General features: G+C 42.8%; 4 protein-coding genes across 4 annotated transcripts; 3 read left to right on the top strand and 1 right to left on the bottom strand.

Annotated features, from left to right (window-relative positions):
- Window positions 1-5: 5 nt before the first annotated feature.
- On the bottom strand, window positions 6-2,602 carry hddc2 (HD domain containing 2). The gene is made up of 6 exons (XM_070987962.1): window positions 2,514-2,602; window positions 1,951-2,072; window positions 1,723-1,825; window positions 1,507-1,575; window positions 1,281-1,419; window positions 6-993 (listed from the first exon to the last, which is right to left on the bottom strand). Exons 1-6 carry the CDS (start codon window positions 2,595-2,597, stop codon window positions 833-835), a joined length of 678 nt encoding a protein of 225 aa, XP_070844063.1. The 5' UTR covers window positions 2,598-2,602; the 3' UTR covers window positions 6-832.
- Window positions 2,603-2,911: 309 nt separating this feature from the next.
- Window positions 2,912-4,193, top strand: cenpw (centromere protein W). Its single transcript, XM_070987848.1, has 3 exons — window positions 2,912-3,089; window positions 3,192-3,305; window positions 4,133-4,193. The coding sequence occupies exons 1-3, from the start codon at window positions 3,003-3,005 to the stop codon at window positions 4,157-4,159; spliced, it is 228 nt and encodes a 75-aa protein (XP_070843949.1). The 5' UTR covers window positions 2,912-3,002; the 3' UTR covers window positions 4,160-4,193.
- A 4,249-nt stretch (window positions 4,194-8,442) lies between these two features.
- Window positions 8,443-10,359, top strand: LOC139347896 (R-spondin-3-like). The gene is made up of 5 exons (XM_070987745.1): window positions 8,443-8,792; window positions 9,157-9,348; window positions 9,588-9,728; window positions 9,853-9,999; window positions 10,160-10,359. The coding sequence occupies exons 1-5, from the start codon at window positions 8,708-8,710 to the stop codon at window positions 10,357-10,359; spliced, it is 765 nt and encodes a 254-aa protein (XP_070843846.1). The 5' UTR covers window positions 8,443-8,707.
- Window positions 10,360-11,453: 1,094 nt separating this feature from the next.
- On the top strand, window positions 11,454-14,768 carry LOC139348182 (E3 ubiquitin-protein ligase rnf146-like). The gene is made up of 2 exons (XM_070988146.1): window positions 11,454-11,620; window positions 12,197-14,768. Exons 1-2 carry the CDS (start codon window positions 11,613-11,615, stop codon window positions 13,269-13,271), a joined length of 1,083 nt encoding a protein of 360 aa, XP_070844247.1. The 5' UTR covers window positions 11,454-11,612; the 3' UTR covers window positions 13,272-14,768.
- The last annotated feature ends 7,679 nt before the right edge of the window (window positions 14,769-22,447 follow it).

Raw genomic sequence — 22,447 nt, 5'->3', positions numbered from 1 at the left:
TAAAAACAAATCTCTAGAAGATAACACCCAAAGACATAACTGTGGCATTCAAATAAAACAACATCTGTATTCACACAACGAATTACATCGTCATAAATAACTGTTTCTATGGATGATGTGTCGACATGAACCTAACTAAATATCACAGAAAGCTGTGACTGAACCTGCTGAAACTGAGATAAAACAACCAAACACACTAAAAAATGTAATAATGTGGAACTGAACTTGTATGCAACGTACAGAAAATAACATCTGACCCGTGTTTTCTCATTACGCCGTTGTTACTAATTAACATTAATGTTTATTACCAACATATTCTGTTTAATATGCAGTAAGATTGCATCAGAAAATGCATTTCTGATGGGGCATTTTTTATGGATAATCCTAGAATCAGCCAGATACATAAAAATAATATGCAAAAAATGTACTAAAATGTATTTGTCAATCGATTGGAAACATATAATAAAGTTAGCATAGTTGAAGAATTTCTCTCTTCACCAGCAGTTCAATGAACAGTAACCACAAGGGAGTAAAATCTGCAACTAATGTGATGATATAAGAACATCTGGGAACTTATTTAGGGTTCTATAATTCTCTGTGGCAGGTTCTGCATCAGTGATTGTCAAAGTATCTATTATACATAGATAGTGATACTGTTCTAGATACAGTGACATAAAAGTTGAAAGCTGCATGCACATGGAAGATCTCCCGCTGCCATCATCCTCAGTTCTAATGTAGCAAGAACTTTCTGATCCTGTGGCCTGTTTGTGCGTCCTCGTTCACACACGTTTTGTGTTGCAGTCCAGCGTCTCTGTGTCTGTGTGCGTTCCAGTCAGGAGGAGGAGGAGGAGGTGTCTGAAGTCGTGCATGGCTGCGAAGATTCAGCACCAGCTGTCTGTGAGTTCCTTGCTTCATCCACTTTGGTCATGTGACATCCTCTCTCTTTGTTCAAAGAGCTGATGAGCTGCAGCACGTCTGGGTGGTGGAAACGACCTGAGAAAAGAAGCAAATGAGGGCAACTTTGTTTTTTTTTCAGTTTAGAAGAGTCTTCACAATAGGTCAAAATTACTTCTTAAATGACTTGAGCCCCCAAATAAAACATTTACGGTAATATGAGGTCAAAGGGATTTTTCATTTTGAATTAGAGCCACAACTATGGACTGTTGACTGTTTTATAAATCAAATAAATTTCAAATATTAGTCCCACACAATGTGAGGAAAATCTGTATAAATATCGAATAAGTAAGTGACTGAAGAAGAGAGACAGACTGGAGACGTACCGTCGGTGGAGTCAAAGAACTCCTGCAGTCTTCCCGGCGTCCCCTCCAGCTCCTCGTACTCATGAGCCTGAAGGATCATCTCCAGCAGGTCAAACTGTTTCACCAGCCTGGCCTCTGCACTGCTCTGGGTTTCATATTCCTGCAGGTAAGACAAGTGTGTGTCTGCTGTTAGACGAGTTATCTTAAATAAGCGACAAACAATGGAAATGTAAAGCCAGTGTCGTACCTCCCACAGTCCATAAATCTCCTGTTTGAGTCCCTCTGGCAGAAGACCTGACAGATGTCTCATCGCCTCCTGAGAGAGAGATGAGACTGAGAAACTATAAATATAAACCATCATCATATCACCTGGTTACACCTGAGCAGACACTCACTCAGTTCAACCAATCAGGGAGTGTTAACAGACTGTTTGGATGTAGTGTGAGTGACGCTGGTCACTTGCCTCCTCTCGCCTGTGTTTCTCTGCTTTACTGATGTTGTCTGATGGAGCGATATCTCCCACAATGCACTCTGCCATGTCATGAACCAGAGCCAGCTTTATACATCTACAGACAGTGAGAGAAAAAAACTGGTATGAGCATGGCAAAGTTAGTGTTTTTATATCAAAATATATATGAGATAGTAAGAGAATTTTTATTTTGGGGTGTACTTTGAAAAGTTGCTTCCTTACCTGTCCTTGTCCACTGTGGGATCAGTGATGGTCAGAGACATCATGGCCATCCGGTACATGTGGTCTGACACACTCTCTGGTTTCTTCACGTTCCTGTACACCCAGCCGGTCCTTGGGACCCTCTGCAGGTAACATCAGCCACAACACGCAAATCATTAGAGACACAGAGGAAGGAGAGGAAACATCCATCCTATAATACGTCTCAACATTGTCATTACATCTTACTACCAACTTTACGAAGATCATTTCCATGTAAAATATTTACAATGTAATATACATGGAGCCAATATGTATAAACAACAAATACTGAAGTGAATAAAGTATATACCATTTAATCTTATATAAACAGTGAGTACAACGGTGATCACGACAAATTGTTCACTTCAGACATCACTTTTTTTTACTCCAAAACACGAGCAAAACAGTGTGAAGGGATGATTCAGGTTGAGCCTGAATACAGCCAATCCATTTCCAGAGAATCCAAAATTGCGCTTTTGTTTATTAATTTTTGGGAAGGGAACAAATCGCAAGATAAGTAGCCTGAGTTTGGGGAGAAATCTTACTTTGAGCTGTCCGATAAGTTTCATAAATCGCAGCATATTGCTCATGCCGGCTACTGTCTCCACGGTGGCCGCCATTGTTGTCATCTGACCCGGATACAGAAAGAAAGTGTTTGCTGGTGTAGTTGCCTAAAGTTGACGCTAGGTGGCAGCATGAACAACACAACGAGCCAAGGTGAAAAGAGGTGCTGAACTCTTAAATCCCTGCCTGCCTACTGTCTTTGTTTGAATTGTAGTATTTTAATTTTTGCGTCAACAAAATGTTTTTAACGTGATATCATTTTGTCCTCACTTTGGACACGACATTTGTAAATTATTTGCTAAAAGTATTCAAATAAAAAAAACTGTAGATGGCAGTATAGCGACAAATGACGACGTAAAGGGCACGAAGAAGAAGCAGCTCCAACGGAAGTCGGGAAGGCGGGAGATTGGAAGACGTAAACAAAGTTGTTGTTGGCGTGAATGGTTGCTCTTCACTGAAGTTTTGCCAAAATGCTCAACAAGGCACCCAAATTAAAATACACGGTTAAAACGAAAATGAAGAGTAACATAAACGTTAGGCCGGCGTCAGAAGCAATGGTAAGTAGCGTAAGTCGACGACACTGATTCATGGCGTGCTAACGCCTTTTGACTGTTTATGGCTTGTTTATGCTAACGTTAACTTGCCTCCCGTTTTCTCAGATTGAACTCCTCACGCTGCTGTTTTTGAGCAGCCTGGCTGAGGAGGCGAGGACCAAAGCTTTTGAGGACAAATCTGCAACGATTCGAGCTCAGCACCTGAAAGCAGTTTCAAAGGTAAGAGGCTCAAATGTCGGATTTTGCTGTCTATAAGCTGCATTTGCGACGACTCTCCATGTCTTAGGCGCATTAACGTTGTCATTACTGTCAAAAGTCATTGAGTGTTAAGCAGCTCTACAATATTGCTCCAAATGGCCAAACATTAACAAACCGTAACAGACTGCAAACTGCATTCACATTTTAAATAACTTCTGATAAGAGCTGCATGTATCATTTCCATCACTGACAATTATTTGGCCTGTAAAAAGTCATGAAAAAAATGTTGGTCACCATTTCACTAAACCCAAGGTGATGTCTTAAAGTGCAATCCCAAAGCCAAAAAGGGCCAGTTTGATGTTGGGATGAAAAACAAACAAACAAACAAAAAAAAAAAACGAAAAACGTTTTGGTATTTTGCTTAAAAAATACGTAAGCGATTAATCGGTTGTTAAAATAGCTGCTGATCAATTACTGGTCGACTGGCTCAGCCTCTCATTAACCCTAAGATGTGCACAAGACAACGTTTTTCTGTCCATGTAAAATTGGGAAAACGTATTTTATGGTGGTGATTTGAGTACAGAAGACTGTCTGATGATCGCATGTTGTAATGTAATGTAATCTAGTTAATATATAAAACTAGTCGCAAGTTTTTGAATACTTCATAACTTTGTGAATCATTTGCTCTACATGGTCTGCATGTGAGGGAAGTGTCTCAGGCTTTTCTTCTGAAACGCATCCACTGATGTGGACAATTCTTGGTGAAATGTAGTAGTCCTCCTACCAATAATGATTATAGTTCATGTAACAGGTGGGACTTACAGAGATTTTTTTTCCTTTCTTTATAGAAAGTCCTGAAAAAAGCAAGAGGATGAAGAGTGTCATCATCATTATGGACATTATTGTGAATCACAGGAGCAATATTTTTACTTTTTTATAATATAGTCTTAGTTTTCCTCTGAAATTAAACGTACCTGTTTTCTTGTTTTGAATTATATTAAATTCTTTTGAATTGCATAAAGGCTCATTTTAGATCTCTCAGTCCAAAAAGCTTGCATTGCCAAGCATAATGGCTTTCTCATGTTAAATTAATAAAGCAGACTTATTTATAGAGATCCTGAGCATATTAGCTTTGATCTCACAGTTTTGGAGAGCTCAGAATAGGTTAGTGCTTCCAGATCTCCTCAGCTCGTGTCTCGCTCTCCTATCATCAATCACAGTCTGTGTCTTACGCTGCCTGCTTCACAGCGTCTCCACTGAGCGTGGGCTCTGCCTCTTCCCAAATTCCTCACTTCTTCACGCTACATAGATTATGTGCGTGGTGCGATGCTATCCTGCTCGTTGCTCATCACTGCAGGGTTTCCTCACAGCAAGACTTTCACCTTCTTAGGTATGTAAGTGTTGATAAGGTCAAAGTTATGTTGTTGAACCTCTCGAGCGTACAGTATCTGCAAAGTTAGTATTGATTTTATGTGACGACGTGTGTTCTCCTCCAGCTGAACCTTGATCGCAGATGGTGACCTAAAAGCTGTTTTTGGCTTGTATTACAGTGGATCTTTATAGAGTCTTGGTCAGTACTATAGATCAAGTGATTTAATACAACAAAGCGGCTCTAACTTTTGTGCTTGGCTTAATGTAAACATGATTACAGGTACAACCCAGGTTAACTTTTTTTCCTCATCAACTTCATTGGTTTTTGTAAATATCTGCTTATTCTGAATTTGATGCAGCAGCACGTTTCAAACAGTTGGGACAGGAGCAACTAAAGACTGGGAAAGATGTGGAATGCTCCAAAAACACCTGTTTGGATCATTCCACAGGTAAACAGGTTCACTGGTAACAGGTGATAGTATCATGATTGGGTATGAAAGAGGCATCCTGGAAAGGCTCAGTCGTTCACAAGCAAGGATGGAGCGAGGTTCACAACTTTGTGAACACATGATTGCATAAAGGATATTACTGGGTGGCATGGTGGAACAAGTGGTAACACTGTCGCCTCACAGCCAGAATCCCGCTGTGGGCACTGGTGGCGTGTCCTCCACCATGCCTTCAGTGCCTGCTCGAGGAAAAAGGAGGCCTTTCTGTGTGGAGTTTGCATATTCACCCGGGGTGTCCTCCTTAAATAACCCCCACCAAAAACATGCAAGAAGATCACCACCTGACCAATGGTGACGACAGAGAGTTGGGTCCTCGGGCGCCGCTGTCGGCTGGCAGCCCACCGCTCCTGGTCTGCCGCGGAGGAAGGACTGACCAAGGATGGGTTAAACGCAGAAAATAATAATTTCACGGAAGCATGGCGTGTAGTGTGCAACTAAACTCTGTGTGTGATAATAAAAAGTACGTTTCTTCTTCTTCTTACTGCATGGATTCAGGAACAGTTTGTAAAACCGTTTTCTGTAAATACAGTTAATTTGCAAATGATGGCCTTGTGTTTTTATTCACGTTTAACACAGCGTCCCAGCTCCTTTAGAATCAGGGTTGTATGTGGCCATATGGTTTACATTTGTCACTGACTGTATTATTCACTCAGCTGTCTCTCGTTCGCTCAGTGTCCTCCATCTTTATCATTTTCCTTTTCCCTGTCTTTCCTTTTGGCACTTATGACATTCCTTGGCCTCCAACGGTTATTTTCTTCGAGAATCTGATCTGGCACCCTAGTGAGTGTAGCCTTGTCGTGTTTATGTTTCCAGTCAGGTTGAGGAGGTGTTGTGGAGTTTGTGGAGCCACACCCTTCTGACCTTTGAACCCCTGCCATCAATCTCTCTGACCTGCTGTTCCTATGTTCTCATCATAGTCTCATCCTCTAACATTGACAACGTTTGCATATATTTTGTGTTTTCACACTAGTGCATCCTAGCAAGTTTCCAGTTTGTGAGTGATAGTAGAGTTAAACTTCTTCACACTCTCCTGTTGTAGATATGTGCTTTGTGAGCAGCACCTAATCTATAAATCTACTGCATGCAGATTGATGGATGATGTTGCTCTGCAGCAGCTGGCTGCACATCCAGAGACTCCGCGGATGTGTTATTTTATGGTCCTCCTCTCTATGTTTTCTCGCCCTCTTGGGGGATTTGAGAGACACACTCTTCTTCCTCTGTCAAAATAAAGAGGTAGCCGAGTCTGTGCAGTGCATGCTCGCGCCTGAGCACCTGTTGACAATTTAAGACAGCCGCCCTGTCCAGCTCCTCTGTCTGGCTGTGTGTAGCGTCTCAGCTTTATCTCAAATAAATCAGCTCCAGTGTAAAGTCCCAATGCAAAGCTCATATTCCTCTTTTGGCATTTTTCCAGACAAGCCAGGAAAGCATGGCGGCCCATTTTGGCGGAGGTCTTATTATGATAACTCGCTGTGTCTTTCCTAATAAGGAGCACATGGTTTGACAGGTTTCAAGAGTGTCACTGTCTTCGTTCATGTCTTTGCTCTGGGGAGGAATAGAATTATTTTAGTCGAACAACGATATGACATTTAGAAATGACCACAGGGAGCGTCCCCAAATTTGGCTCATTAGCAAATCTGAATTTTTGATGCAACAAGATTTGACAGGCTCTGAAAGGAATATGGACTGAAGCAAAGAATCATGAATTGCAGAGAGAAGCTGATTCCAGGAAAGGGCACGCTGCAGAGTTCAAATCTGTTTTGGAGAAGCGGTGAAGAACCACAGAGTTCCCAAAACAGGCAATAATACACACCGTGATGCCAAACAACAAATCCTCTGGAGGACTTAGAGCTTTCATTACCTTCCAGCCGTTTTGTGGGAATTGCAGATCATCTGTGACACCTCAGCTCTAGTTTTGTTTTGTCATTGCAAAGTAGTCAAATCACCCTGTATTTTGGGTTTTTAGTCACTGAATCCACTCTTCATGAGAAACATGCCCGATCTTGTGCCTTTTATAATGGATAAAGTAGAACTAAATCTTAAAAGTGTGGGTAACGTGGTAATTGCAGTTTTTCTTTCCTCTGTTCCATCATTGTGACTTCATCCAGCCCGTCTGAGCAGATTTTGAGAAGCTGGTGTTGATGTTGTGGTGACATGCTTCAGAAAACTTAGTCATGCTGTATTGTTTTAAATGGAACCAAATGAGGAGATATTTTGTTGTCATGGTCACTCTATTTGCCACGAGGCTGAGCAGAGTGTGGTTTGTGGTGTGATATGAGAAAAAGAGGGGTGTGTGTATTTGATGTGCTGCGCTCGCCACTAAACAAGCTCCGTTATCGACCCGCTGTGGTGCAAGATTGGTGACACACCTCTGAGTCTCACATGATGACGCTTTGGCGCATTGTGTGCAGCACAAAGAAAGTGTCATTTGAAAAGCAATTGTGGTTGATTCAGTAATGCAGGGGGAAATTTGCTGAAACAATAATGTATTGATCACATGTTTTATTGGCCAATATGTCAATGGAGTTCTTTATGAGAATTCTGACTTACAGTCAGTTATATAATATAGTAGAAAATATTTAAAGGCATGTATTAAGGGATATAAAATTCTGTTTTTTGATGATTATTTTTGTTTTCATGAAAATACCTCATTAAAAATTCTGTCTACTCCTTCTCCCTCATTTAAATCCAGAATCTATGTTCAGCTGCTGGACACAATATGTCTTGTACTCCACTAAAAAGTGTATTATTAGTGTTTGTGTGCACTGTAGGATTCAAAGATTCGGGTTTCTACATCACACCTGTGTAAGTTGCTTATTGGACCACCTTTGGCTTCCAGTTGTGATGTCACAAAGTCATGCTCCCACGTACATTATCTTAAATTCAGATTTAAGCTTTCCACCTTTTAATGATGAATGTGAAAACAGCCTGTTGGTTTCAACAGTGAGGTAATAAGTAAAACACATTTTTGAGTACATGGGGGGCTTTAATAGACACATAACAGTAAGCTTTAATTAGCCAATAAATATGGAGATTGTGGCAGATGAGGATGACTGCTTCTAACAAGTAAAAAGAAAGAAATCACAGTATTATTATTCCAGTCCTGTAAGGAGACTGTGCTCGGTTCTGATAACAGATCAGGAGGAGGCTTGTGAAGGAAGGGTAACATGGGAGGGGAGGTGGGGAGTGTGTGTGTGTGTGTGTGTGTATGTGTGTGTGTGGGGAAACACAGACAAGCCCACAGCAGCTTAACCAAACTTACATTAGATCTGCGCGGTGACTATCATATGATGGTTTCTCTCCTGTTTGCATTCTTCATGGCATTCTGCCGGCTTCAGTGATCTCATGGAATGCACATGGGATTTTCCTTCAAGAAAACATTTAGCCCGACTCTGCACTCGGCTGTGCTCTCACACCACACCGGACTCTCTACGTGGGCTCATTTGAATGAGTTCACTTCTTTCTCTGAAATGCCTATCATGGGATTCGGGATGTGATGGCGAGGTGTCTGTGCTGACTGGATCCATGCCGTGCTGAAGGTGAAGGAAAATGCGGATACCATCGTTAATTTGGATTCTGCACGTTGTGAATCTTATAAGAGGCCTTGAGAACGCAAAGATTCTGCGATACAGGCGTGAGTATTCGAGCATGACTTGTCCTCATACCTGCACCAAATGCTCTTGTTAGACATGGCTTCTGTGAAATGTACCTTAACTTGCCCCATTTTCCAGTGGAAGGTAGCAAACAGTAGGCAGACACTACACATGGAGACAATAAGTCTGCTATTTCAGCTGTGAGGGAACAGTGAGGTCCTAGATGTCTACTGGTTTTACCCTCTTGCACACTGAATTTGAAATCTTGCCTCTACCTATTGGGCTCTGATCTCATCAAAGCAAGTTGCTTGTAAAATTATTCATAATAAATGCAACAGATTCCTTGACTATCTTCCTCTCAGCTCCCCCTCCACACACACACATCTCATCTCCCTGTATCCACAGGTAGCTCCTCAGTGAGCAGACTCTGTCCGGCAGGTTGTGCGACATGCTCGGCTCTGAATGGCTGTCTGTCCTGTAAACCTCGCCTCTTCTTCCACTTGGAGCTGGACGGGATGCGGCAGAGGGGCATCTGTTTGTCCGCCTGTCCCAGGGGTCACTATGGCATGCGCTCTCCACACATCAGCACCTGCAAGAGTAGGTACCAGTGAACACATGAAGGAGTGTTACATTTCTTTTGTCTGATTCTGTAGAGGAGACTTTAGAGTGGTGGATGGCTTTATTGTGTTTGGCTAAACAACTGATTTTTCTGGTTCAGAGCTATGGGTAATGCTTGACATACCTGCTGTGTGCACTACAAACTGATTTAAAGTCAGTGTTGAGGGAATAATAAGAAAATGAGAAGATGTTTTGTTGCCTTTTCCACTGGCCTGCAGGGTGCAAGGAGGACTGCGCTGCCTGTTTTAGTGAAAATTTCTGCACACGTTGTCATCTTGGTCACTTCCTGTTCCGAGGAAAATGTGAAAACAGCTGTCCAAACGGGGTGACGGCGAACGCAGCACTGCGAGAATGCACAGGTGAGACGGAGCGCGGCGCTAATGCCTGTCATTCACAGTGTGCATGTGATGCTGTGCCTGTAACGCTGAAATGAGGTCCGCTGTGGAACCACAGGACAATGTCGGATGTTTGTGTCTGTGTCAGAGTGCTCCGTAGGCTGTGAGGCGTGTGTGAGGAGGAACATGTGTGTGAGGTGTAGAGCAGACCTGTACTTTCTCCACGGCCAGTGCCATCTCACCTGCCCGAGGGAATTTGAGCCTGACGTGCAGCTTATGCAATGCCTCCCCCGAGGTGAGAGAAATTCCCTTTCACCAGCTTTTACCGCACTGCTGGGATGTCAAATGCAACCAACATCAATGCACCATGTCAGTAGGCAAGTCTCATTTGTATTCGTACACACTTTCACTCTTCATACCTCTGCGTGTCTCTCTCACCGTCGCTCTCCTCATAGTGCACTGTGAGGTTGGGGAATGGACAGATTGGAGTCCATGTGTTCGGAGAAGGAGCACGCGGGCCTACAGGAGGGGAGAAGAGACACGTACCCGACAAGTCCTGCAACCCCCAAGTGTCTCTGGTGACCCCTGCCCACATGTGTCAGAGATCAGGAAGTGTGTTATCAAAAAGAGACCAAAGAATCCAAGTAGCCTGTAATAAGCTCTAAACTATCGGTTGGTATTGCAGAGATATTCAACTTGTTATTGCACATTCTACAACGGCTGGTGATTTAAACACTTGGACAGCTCTGGCGACTTGTAAAAATGTCAACGTGTCGATGCATTCATCTAAGATAAAACAGATTTCTCCATGCTGTCCAACAGAAATTAATGAAAGGGATGGATGAATATGAAGGTCTTTCAAATTCTTGTGTATCTATAAATTCATTGCTTGGCCTTATCTGGACTCTGGCTGAATCAGAGACATTTCATAGGAATAACAGTCGTGCTAAATTGATGCCACTTGTGTTTTACGTACTGATTGCCTCACTTGAATGTGGTTCAGTTTATCTCTCGTTGCAATGCTTTGATGACACCTGCACACTGTCTTCTTACTTGCAATAAAATTTGCAATAAAACTGTTTTGGTTCTCAGCACTCTATGTAAAAAAAAAAAAAAAACTGTACAAAAAAAAAAAAAAAAATCCATCGATGTACTGCAGAGCCAACGCTTACTCAAGCGTTTTCCACATTTTGACATATCAGACTAGGAAAGGCACAGTTGTAAATAATAAAATTAATGATATCTGAATTCTTTTAGCAGCTTTGGTCTCAGGGTCCTGGTATTATGCATGCTGGCTCACTGTCAGGCTGTCATGACTAGGAAACTTGATAGAACACAGCCATTGTTATTAGTCACACTGTGCTTTTCCCACCATAACAAGTCAAATGTCCACTGGAAAAAAAAAAAGCCTATTAATCAGTCCCACAAACCCATATTAAGGCAAAAGTAAATGGTAAACAAATGACACAAGAGTTTTCAGTTAATATGCAATAATATCAAACCTCCCTGTATAACAGAGCTTGAGTGAATACAAGCTATCATAACGAAAATGTATTCATATTAAAATCAATAAATATAACGTCATACATTAAAATTATTAATCGTCTAGGCTTCTCTTGTCTGCCCATTATGTTCATATGATTCCTACGAGGAAACATTAATACGTAAACTAACGCACAATACGTACGTACTCTGCGTACAGCTGAACTAGATCTATAGAACATATGGATCGGTATTGGCAACGACGTTAGACCAGTCCAGGAGCGCTGAAGACAGATGGGCTTGGCCGGAACAATGTCCCAACATAACGCCGTCATTACTTGGCGTACATAACTTCATCACCAAATGTAAATGCAGTTTTATAAATCTCTCCATCTGCGCTTCTGCTGAGGACGCCCAGATATCCCGATGTTCAGGTGAGTAACGTTATATTAATGGAAAAGTTAATTAGCACACTGACTGCTAGCATGCTAACTGTGTATGCCATAGCAGCTGTCCAGTTAACGTTAGCATACGCCAGGTGACATGGCCTGACATAAACTTCACAGTACCTCTGTTAGCGTTAGTTCATATTAAACAGACGAACCTCTAGCACCACTCCCAGGAAAATGTGTTTTATGTATGAATTTGTTTTTAAATAGCGAGGTAGCTGACGTTAGCTTATCGGTAACGTTAGCTCTGTCAGACAGCTAAAAGAGGCCGTAGATGTAAATCGTTGGGGTCATGTTTAAGTTCAGGGATGCCAGCCAATCCTCTCTATCACATCAATTTTCTTCATGTGGAAACGATTTCGCTGATGTGTAGTTTTCGTAGAAACCATAAGCTTGTGCTCTGTGTACGTGGGCGTTCCCAAAAATCAAAATAGCAGCGCATGTCACGTCTTAACCGCACTAAATTGTATATGGATTCAGGTTAACTTTAAGCATACGAGCTACAGCACCACTCGGGTCTCATCAGGCAGATTTGTGTTAATGCTACGTTTTTTTCTGCAGTATGGCAGGACTTGGAGGAGATGTGGACTGTTCAGTGAATGCCCTGGCTCCCTCCAAGCTGATAGAGGAAGTGGGTGCTACAGACCCTTCCAGCTCCACCAGCGCCCCAGAGTGTGCCATCTGCCTGCAAAGCTGCATCCACCCTGTGCGCCTCCCATGCTGCCACATCTTCTGTTTCCTCTGCGTGAAAGGTGCCTCGTGGCACAGCAAACGATGTGCTCTCTGCAGACAAGAAGTCCCTGAGGACTTCCTGGAGCGGCCGGTTCTCCTCTCACCCGATGAACTGAAAGCAGCAGCAGCAGCAGGGGTGAGCCGAAGTGTAGGGTCAGGGGGTGTTTCTTGTGGAGACTTTGTATGGTACTATGAGGGCCGCAATGGCTGGTGGCAATATGATGAGAGGACCAGCCGTGAGCTGGAGGAGGCCTTCTCCAAGGGCAGGAAGAGCACAGAGATGCTGATTGCAGGGTTTCTCTATGTGGCTGACCTGGAGAACATGGTGCAGTATCGCCGGAATGAGCATGGCCGCAGACGCAAGATAAAGCGCGATGTTTTAGATATCCCCAAGAAGGGAGTCGCAGGACTGAGGTTGGATCCTGAACCTGTCCCCATTCCTGCATTACCTGTTGTCACCCCAGTTGCAACAGAACGCATCAGCTCAGCTGATGGATCAGACACTACAGGCCAACCACAGCCCTCTTCCTTTGGGATTATGCTGTCTCTTCCACCTGTTAGACCTCCAACACTCCTGGGGCGCCATCTTACCAGTCCCCTTTCTCCTTCACCCTCAACCCTGGAAGAGTCTTTCTCCCAGCTCCTAATCAGCCAGCCAGAGGATGGTGAAGAGGTGGAAGGAGATGATGAGCCACAGACGTATGAGTATGCGTCCGGCAGCAGTGAGAGTGAGGAGGAAAGGGAGTGCGAGGGAGAGGAATCGATGCCACGGAGAAGACTTAGGCAAAGGCCGCTAAGAGAGAGGCAGCCAGCCAGAATGCCTCCAAGGGGGGGCCCCTCTAGCTCTGCACTCAGTCTCCGCTCACGTAGTCCTGATGGACAGTGCACTGTGACAGAGGTGTGACGACAACTGCACTGCGGTGTCTGTTCTACAGGTCTTCTACAGTTCTTAAACTTATATCAGTTCGGCAAAAAAGTCTAAAAACCGTATGCATCTTTAAAGGTCCCGTGAAATGTAAAATACCTGTGTTGTGTTGTCACTTGTGTCACCAGGTGTATTTTTCCCCCATTGATCTTATGCCAAATATGATCTTAAAATGCATTTGACCTATTTTATATCAGAATATTCTTGGATTGTTCAAAGGTCTCCAGCCAGTTGAATGTAGTCTTAATTTTGATTGGGATCCTGTCAACCTTTAGGTTCAAGCCTGCACGTCTACAAAGGAAACTAAAGCAGCAGCAGCAATGACAAAGGTCACAGCTGTGTGCTTGGATGCTAGTCTGCAAAAAGGTCATTGATAGCTGTCTCCATTTTTCCTACATTATTTTCTTACCACTGGGATAAAGTCATGTCTCACACTTCGCTGTCCTAAAACCACTAAAAAAGTGACAGGCCATTTCAAGGGACCTTTAACACGTGAATGAAGCCTTTTGTCAAAGAGAAGCTCGTTTCACTCAGCAATATACTGTAATGGTAGTTATGCATCGCTCTCAGCATCAGGTTATGTAGTGAAGCATAAGAAGTCTGGCAATTTGTCCAAAAACTACCATCTGTCACTGCCCTCTACATCAGCCTGTGACATACCAATAACCTCTTTGAAATGAAGCGACACCCTCTTGGTTCTCTGATGTTTTGAGCTCATGGTTAACGTTGTTGATATTTTTGTATGTTTTTTTTCCTCTCTGTCTGGGAGTGATGATGAAAAAATCAAGCTGAAATGTAGCACCTTATGTACCAGTTACAAGAGGGTCAAACCTGCTTGCTTCCTGCTTTAAAAAGTTAATAAATTGTAATCAGGACCTAATTAATAATTATTTAAACTGGAGTTTGTACGTGTGTGTGTGTGTGTGTGTGTGTGTGTGTGTGTGTGTGTGTGTGTGTGTGTGTGTGTGTGTGTGTGTGTGTGTGTGTGTGTGTGTGTGTGTGTGTGTGTGTGTGTGTGTGTGTGTGTGTGTGTGTGTGTGCGTGTGCGTGAGTGCATACTGTATGTTTCAGCATTTGAAGGGGAGACAGACTGTAGTCCCTCTATTTTAGTGTAAAAGTCTTTTAATAATGGCGCGTGTTTGTGTTGTTTTGAGTGGCGTTGGGTGCTGAAAGGCTACTGGCAGAACCACTGGAAAGTACTAGGCTATATATGTAGAGACACTTTTGGATTTCTATTTCTTGTCATAGTACTCTCGATAGGACTACTATCAGAGCACTGGCATAGACATGTACTTGGACGAACTCGAGCTGTCCTCATACGGTCTTTTCTTCCCTTTTTGCTCCAGCTGCTATTATTTAACTGTTTTTACTGTTTGTGTCTCACTACCTGAATGACCTAAAGCAAACGTCTGTCTGTGTGCTGTAGCTGTGGTGTTTTGTCAACTTATTAAAGGTGTTTATCTATAATTTGAAATCACAAATTGGCTGTTTTTCTTCTAGTTGAATACATTACATGGGAAAACAGAAGTGGCACTAATGCACAGGCTGCTTGCAATGATGTGTCCTGGTTTTAGTGTAAATGCAGTGTACCGGAAGAGTCTACAGGGTGGCGCTGTTGCACCAATGAAGTCGTCCCTTAACCCTGAGCACTAACAGGCTGTTGAGGTGCGAGTTGGGTATTTTTTCTGTCCAGGATGCATGACACCAAATCTTTCAGCAGCATTTAAAGCTGAGGAATGTACTGTTCTTTTCTTGCTTTATTTCTGCATTATTTAAAGGAATTTAAAGGATTTTCAGTAATACACATGTAAGGCTGAAGTGAGATGCCTATGTAACTAAATGTCAGACAACTTCTTAACACTCACCTGTACTTTTTTTATGTCCAGCAGAAGGAAATGTGATCTGTAGAGTGACAGCACTGAAAGTAAAAACGTACTTTTCACAATAATTGACTCCTCACCTTTGACCCTGTGTGTGCTGCAGATCATTGTATTTGATTGTCTTACCACGAAGCACGTTTACAAAATAAGAGTCTTACAGACTTGCTCATGGTGAACATAACCTGTATGTGTTGGCGGGAGACATGGAAAAACCTAAAATATCTTATAATATTAGCTTTGTTCAGGTTCATCCCTGTGTGACAGGAGCAGAGTCTGTTGGGGCTCGTATATAAAAAGGCAGAAACTAAAACTGAGGGCCAGTGTCTCATTTATTACCCAGTAAATATTAACTAACCAGATGACATGTCTTTGTAATTCTATACGCAGAAATCAATTCATTCTCTAATTTATCTTCTGACAACATGAGCAAATAACATTTTTTTCAAGCCTCTCCCTACATAGAACAGTGGTTATTTTTACAGCCTTGTGGTTTTGGTCTTATGTTATACTGCCAAGAGGTGCTGTGGGACCATGATTACCTGCTTCACTCTCACTGCTGCTGACTAAAGCGTGGACCTCTGAATGGACAGATTTGCTTCAGGTTTGAGGGAAGAGGAGACTTAACCAAAACCAAGACAACTGCCACAAATGCAGCTGAGCTACAGCACTTGCCAACTGAAGGAAACCACAGGCTCGGTGTGTGCAGTTGGAGTGTGACTTGAATTAGAAACGCGGTTTAATGAGCCAGACTTTGGCTGAGTGTCCTTTCAGAGCTTCAATGTAACTGTGTGCTCTGTAACTTCAATGATCAGGATGGTCAAATGGCTGCTTTTGGATACTGTGGGTGTAATTTACATCTGCAAACTAAAATATGCTCAGCTCCTTCCAACCATTGTTACTACATTTATGTCAATGTGTTGTCCACATGGCGGGGCTTGGTCAACACAGCCATGGTTCAAACTGATGATGTCATGGTTTCAGTTCTTGAGAAATTGGACATTTCAATGGTCAGTACGTGTTTATGTTTCCCTTTGTTTTCCTTTTACTGACGTGACAAATAGGGATGAACATAATATTAGTTTATCGTTAGGCTTAAGTTTCTCATTGCAGACATGAGTTACACATTACAGAAGGTGGATTTAATTTTACTTCTCTTGACCCAGTTAACACTTACATGGGCCACACATGGATTTTGATGGGCAATAAATTACTGGGATTGGTTTCTAAAGAGAAGCCCATGGATGATTTATTATTTAAATTTGCACTGCAGCCTATATGGCACCCTAAGTTTAACCCATATGGTAACCAACAATCGTATTGCTTAGGCAGCAGCTGTTGCTTGTAGGCAGACACGCATGGAACATATGATGTACACGGAGGCTATGGACATATTTGTACGACCCTCTCTTGGTTGTCCTAATTTTACCGTACTGTATATCAGCCTAACGCTAACCTGCTGTATCTGATACTCACATGGACGAGGCTGGGCTTTTTCATAGCTTCCTGTATTGAAAATCATTTTACACTTGAAAAAAGGCCGATTGTTGAGCGAATCTCTAACCATGCTAACAGCTCTGTAAAGCTGTAATTAATCACAACAATGCTTTGAGCTAAATGCTAACGTCAGCATGCTAACATGCTTGCAATGACAATATTAACATGCTGATGTGTAGCGGGTATAATGTTTACCATGTTAGCCTCACCCTAACCCTCTTGGGGTGTTAGCATGCTAACATTTGCTAATTAGCACATAAAAGTACAGTTGAGGTTTATGGGACTATTATACATTATAGAGTCAGTGGCTTGCTTACATGACAGGCTGGAGGAACAACAGACAGATGCTTCTTGAGTGTCTTTGTTCTGCAGGAGGGACTGACAGGCTGGAATGAGACCCAGAGCTAATGGAGAAGGTGCAACTGTCAACCCCCCCAACCTGCCCAATACATGCAAGTGGTTGACAAATGTGAAAGATTTGGTGGTGACATGTCCGACTGAGGGCCTTTGTTGTGCTTACTGTACTGATTCAAGGTGAGAATGAGCGTGATGATAATATAGGTATAAAAGCAGTCCATCACATGTCTACATGAAACTCAGTTGCCTGTTTAAAGGATTACCGTAGTGGGTTACAATGCATCCAGTGGACTTCATCCTCTGGGGAAAACGAATGTCTGAACAGATTTTCATGGCAATTCATCATCATGGTGGCTGTTGACACGTTTCAGTCTGGACCAAAGAGTTGCACTGACTGACAGACTGTCCCTTGAGAAATGCCACAGCTGACTAAAAATCGGTTAAAAATGAATTCAAATTAACTCCCTGTCAAATTTACTTGACTGGCAATCAAGCTGTCATGATCAACCACTCTAACTGCTAGGCAGACTTATATTTCTTCCAATATGGCAGAACCCACATGTTGTAAACATACATAAAAAATATGGGACATCGCCTTAATATGCATTGAGACACTGACAGACAGATTGATATGTCACTGAAACAAAGACTGTATTTAGATAGAACATGTGGTGCCAATGTGAAGGACAGATAGATGGTGTTCACAAAGGAACGATTACACTGTGTCTGAGTTAAAAGAAGACTGAAAGTCTGTCTCTTTGCATGTGTGTTAAGAAGTCAGGGCTGGTCTGGGCATGCACTATACATTAGGACCCGTCATAGTGACCCCAGCCAAACACTCAGACAGACAGGCAGACAGGGGACAACACTACTATATGTTTTCAGACACATAGCTGCCCTTTAACTCCCTCCATACATGCTATCATATCCTGGTCAAATGCCTTCTGTAGCCTTCCTCTTCACACTACAGAAAATACACGCACTGTGTCCAATCCCTCCACAAATAGTCCCGTCATACCCATGTCTTTCGCCACCCCGAGGCCCACGGTAGAGCATTGTTGTTGTGTGGATTATTTATGACCTTGTTTTTGTTGAGCAAGGTCGACCGGTTGTGCCCGTTAAGTGTATGCGATCTTACAAAAAGAGTAGATGCTGTCCTCATATAGTGTATTACTACAGGAACCTTTAGTGTTTGTGTTCTGTCCTGCAGCTTTGCAGGTTGCATCTACACATTTACGCACAGCGTTTCATCAGTATTTCTAACCATAATGCTGAGATTCACAGACGGGGTATCTCACTCCTGCAGGAGCCAGGAATGACCTCACTCCTACTGTAACCATCATCGACCTAACACCATTAGAGCCTATCAGGTGACACGCCTCGCTAAGCCCAGTGCTACTGAACCATTTATAACAGCGATGCGTCACGTCATTACTATGACGGCTTCTAAAATCATAAAAGTTTATACAGTATTATTTCTAAATACAGCATCGTATGGCTGCATGGTTTGTGTGCAATCGTTTGTGCTACATATGTAAAGAAGGCTGTAACAGGTGAGATGTAAGAACTGAAAAAGACGAGAAAGTGGTGACTTTTTTACATACACTGCAGGGTGAAGCTGAGAGAGCTCTTTTATGCATGGACAGAAATGTTCTGCAGGAATCTCAGCACGATGTCACAGTTTTTAGAGGCACATTCATGCTGCAAACTTGATTTTCCACCAGATTTGTCCTGAAGTGTCCTCCGTTGAGGTCAGTCGTTCTTCAGATGATGCGTTTAATACTTCAGTCATGGTGGCCATGAAGGAATGTACCTTGTCAGTTCCAATGTGTAGGGTGTAACAGGGGATGTGCTAATAAAACATTCCCAACACAGCCACACTGTACTGCACTGTTGACACCAGGCAGGGGTCATTAAATGCCGATTATGCCAAACGACAGTACATGTAACTATCAACTTCTGCTATTACACAGTTATATGCGCAGGACCAATCAGGCTTTTTTGGCCTTAGAGAAACAGGCATGGGTCCTCACCCCTCACCTTTCGTTAAGTGAGAATTTTTAACAACCTCCTCCTCTGCTTCCAAAATAACGCTTCTTTGACAAGAGTTAGATTAGAGGATCAATACCCTTCTCCTGCCTGTGTGGTAAATCTGAAGCTAGAGTCGACAGCTTATTTTAGATCAGCATAACGACTGGAAGCAGACGGAAGAGCTAGTCTGTCCCGACAAGCAGCTTTAGTTTGGTAATCAAAACATGATCCGTTGCTTGTTTGGTTTGTCTGTTAGTGTAATAAGCCAGTTGTATACAAGGAGTTACTTGCTGTAACTATTTCTCGGTAGGGCATAGTGACTGCCTGGAGCATCTCATGACAAGAAGATGACATGAAAGACTCACTCTTAATGCTAAAATAAGCTAATTGCCTGCTGGCTTTAGCTTCATAATTCGCGTTGAGACATAAGAGTGGTATTGATCTTCTCATCTAACTCTCAAAAGAAGAGAAGAAAGTAAACAAGGATATATCAAACAAATATTTAAAATGAGATTGAGACAGTTATTTTGTTGTCAGGACCCCTGCAGTGGTCTCATCTTTCCTTTTTTAGTATGTGTAACACTTTGTCTCTTTAATGTAAGCAAACATCAATATATACCAACGTCTTTACTGCTGCTCCATTTTTTTGTGAAGCTGCCTTCATGCCTTAATTTGAGTACAAATCTGACTTCAACAAAATATTGCAGAAGAATCGTCTTTTGACCGCTTCAGGAGTAATAATGATGCTTGCTGTCACCTTGAATCACCACGGTGAAACCAACAAGGTCACATCAGCACAAAGTAGTCCTGAACATTTGCCAGCCACCTCCACATGCTCCGCTGGAGTTTTTGCATATTAGAGGGGAAAGATGTGAAAGTTGAACCTTGTCCATTTGCTCTGGGTCTCAGCCTGTCAGTCCCTCCCGCAGGGCAAAGACACTCATGAGACATCTGGGCCTGTTGTTCCCTCAGCCTGCCCCAGCGAAAGCAACCCATTGACTCCAGCTTCTATTTAACTTTTGGATGATTTTTATCTGGTCTGCCTCATTCTTGTCCAGCCAATGAAATGCACTAACATGCATGTTCCCACCGGGATTTAGCCTCAGCCTCACAGAGCTGCTCGCATGGCTGCAGACTCTTGCTGTTCAATGCACTTTATTCCTCTGGTGCTAAACATGTGTGTGTAAGTGTGAAGTGAACATGTCTGCATGGGCCAGAGGCCAGACAGCGGGCCATGTCGTCGTTCCCAGCTGACCGCTCTGCTGAAACCAAATTAAAATTGGTCATTCGTCACACGATAAATAGATCACTATAGTCACCTCTGCCGGGCAACACCAGCTAATCCCACGAGAGCACCCTGCTCTTGTTTTGAAAGGCGAGCCTCATGGGTTGTCTTTCAAAGTGGAGATATTTGGGCCCCATTCTATTTTAATGGAGAGGTCTGAAATTCTCAAGTACCCTTTAGGGTCCTCCCGGCTGTCCTTGATGCTCCCACCTCTTATACTGCTGCACTCATCAACCGGCATCCGAGATGGCCATTTCAATGGAGGGACTCAGACACACTGACAGTTCAGACATGTGGACGAAGATAGAGCGAGCCGGGCCGTGACTCTAGCTGCAGTGCAGCAGATGGGACGTTTTGTACTTTGTCGATAAAGTGGGTGAAAATGGAAGTGAAGAGTGGTGGGATTTAAAAGTACACCTATGGCCTAACAGGGTTGACCCCTAAATTCATAATGTAAGCCACCATCACTCCCAGTAGATGAACAGCTTAGAAATCCATGTTGTGCATGTAATTGATTCAGGTGTTCAGCACTCGTCGTGTCTGAGGTGCACTGAATCGTTCTTTGCTGTCAGGTCTGCATTAAAGTTTTGTCATGACTGCGAGACAGGTGTCCATCTCCCCCAGCTTGTTTATGAAACCGTGCACTCACATGTCTGGTGCAGGTGGATGCCAGTGAGGGAACATCACTTTAGAGTAGGAGAAAAATGCAAACACTGTAGAACTTGAAAGTACACTAAAATGCATGCTGTTTGAGACATGCAAATATCTCTGGACTGTTAACTTTTAACAAGAGGAAGCGTTCTATATAACGCAAAGAGAAGGACCGGAGAACCCTGTCAAACAGCTGTAAACCGGCTCAGTTTCGGGCTGTCTGCTCCCCTTTATGTTTAACCTCTGGAGCGGGGTGGTCCTGTCACTCTTCCGTTCACATTTTTTGTGAGACACACACATACATACAAGTGGCACTTTGGCGGTGGCATCTATTTTGAGTCTGTCGCAGTAGCAACTGACACATGCGGAGGATTTCAGTGTAGACCCCCAAGTGCAGCCCCAGTGAATGAGAGGCTTGTCAGGAAAGAGTTGCAGCGCGGGGGCAGAGGTCACAGGACAGGGGACAGGTGGATGTGGGCGAGAAGAGGCAGGAAGGAACGTGAGATTCACACGTGCCTCAGACAAGCAAGAAGACATTATGTCAGCCACCAGGGACTTATTCAGACAGATGTAACACTCATAATCACACATGTATGGAAGATAAGGGAGCTACATGATTATAAGCTTTTAAGTCTGCCTAGCAACTAGTGTAGACAGTCTGTCTCCGTCAGTGAACTTTGAATTGTCAGCGCTAAATAAACCCAGCTATGGCCTGTATGCTTCACATCCAATATCTTGCATTAGAACAAATGTAGATAATTGATATTTTCCTTTTCTTGAGATCACGTCAGCAAGTTAATTGTCTCAGCATTAAAGAGTGATTTTTCACTTGTTATCTTGTGGGGAAACAAACTTTTTTTTTTTCTCAGACGTAACAAATGTCGTTATCTCAACCCTATAATGTCGGTTCATCCAGTACCCGATTTGAGTTGATAACATCAAATCCAGGATCCTCTAACTGGTGTACCATGTTAGATCAGCTCAGGGGAGCATTTGCAAAATTGTACAATGAGGCAATGGTTTGAACGTATGTAACTGAAAGCTAATCAATGAGCATTTCATCATGGACATTTTACAACAGACGTATGTCAACAGCAAAAAAAATGTGCCTGTTAGCCAAAGTCAACCAAGTTTTCGTAGCTCAATAATTGCTTGAATTCAGCAGATTCCACCAAACAGCAAGTGATCCATTAAGGTCTTGTCTACACATGCATGAGCATTTTATAAATGGATATTTACTCCATTTTACATGTCCTCTCGGATACAGAGAAACAGTAATTTAAAAAAAAAAAAAAATCTGCCCCTTGCAAGGCACATTCAAAAATCTCTCTTTTAGTGACCTGAAAGTAACTCTGTCTGCATGTGGACAACAGGTCAAAATGTGGAGGAAAGACAAGACCTAAGTGTCTGCCATTATACTTGTGCTTGTTCTGCTATTAAAATTTATCATATTTTTA

The sequence above is a fragment of the Chaetodon trifascialis genome, chromosome 19 (assembly GCF_039877785.1).
Source record: "Chaetodon trifascialis isolate fChaTrf1 chromosome 19, fChaTrf1.hap1, whole genome shotgun sequence".
NCBI classification, from domain to species: domain Eukaryota; kingdom Metazoa; phylum Chordata; class Actinopteri; order Chaetodontiformes; family Chaetodontidae; genus Chaetodon; species Chaetodon trifascialis.
This window is presented reverse-complemented; position numbering and strand designations above follow the sequence as displayed.

What these genes read in the sequence shown, in the direction of transcription:
- hddc2 (XM_070987962.1), bottom strand. Translation starts at nt 2,597, where the DNA reads ATGACAACAATGGCGGCCACCGTGGAGACAGTAGCCGGCATGAGCAAT. An exon ending in AACTTATCGGACAGCTCAAA is followed by an intron (nt 2,073 to 2,513) that starts GTAAGATTTCTC and finishes TGTTACCTGCAG; the next exon opens with AGGGTCCCAAGGACCGGCTG. An exon ending in AGAAACACAGGCGAGAGGAG is followed by an intron (nt 1,576 to 1,722) that starts GCAAGTGACCAG and finishes TCTCTCTCTCAG; the next exon opens with GAGGCGATGAGACATCTGTC.
- cenpw (XM_070987848.1), top strand. Translation starts at nt 3,003, where the DNA reads ATGCTCAACAAGGCACCCAAATTAAAATACACGGTTAAAACGAAAATG. An exon ending in GGCCGGCGTCAGAAGCAATG is followed by an intron (nt 3,090 to 3,191) that starts GTAAGTAGCGTA and finishes CCGTTTTCTCAG; the next exon opens with ATTGAACTCCTCACGCTGCT. An exon ending in ACCTGAAAGCAGTTTCAAAG is followed by an intron (nt 3,306 to 4,132) that starts GTAAGAGGCTCA and finishes CTTTCTTTATAG; the next exon opens with AAAGTCCTGAAAAAAGCAAG.
- LOC139347896 (XM_070987745.1), top strand. Translation starts at nt 8,708, where the DNA reads ATGCGGATACCATCGTTAATTTGGATTCTGCACGTTGTGAATCTTATA. An exon ending in AAAGATTCTGCGATACAGGC is followed by an intron (nt 8,793 to 9,156) that starts GTGAGTATTCGA and finishes CTGTATCCACAG; the next exon opens with GTAGCTCCTCAGTGAGCAGA. An exon ending in ACACATCAGCACCTGCAAGA is followed by an intron (nt 9,349 to 9,587) that starts GTAGGTACCAGT and finishes ACTGGCCTGCAG; the next exon opens with GGTGCAAGGAGGACTGCGCT.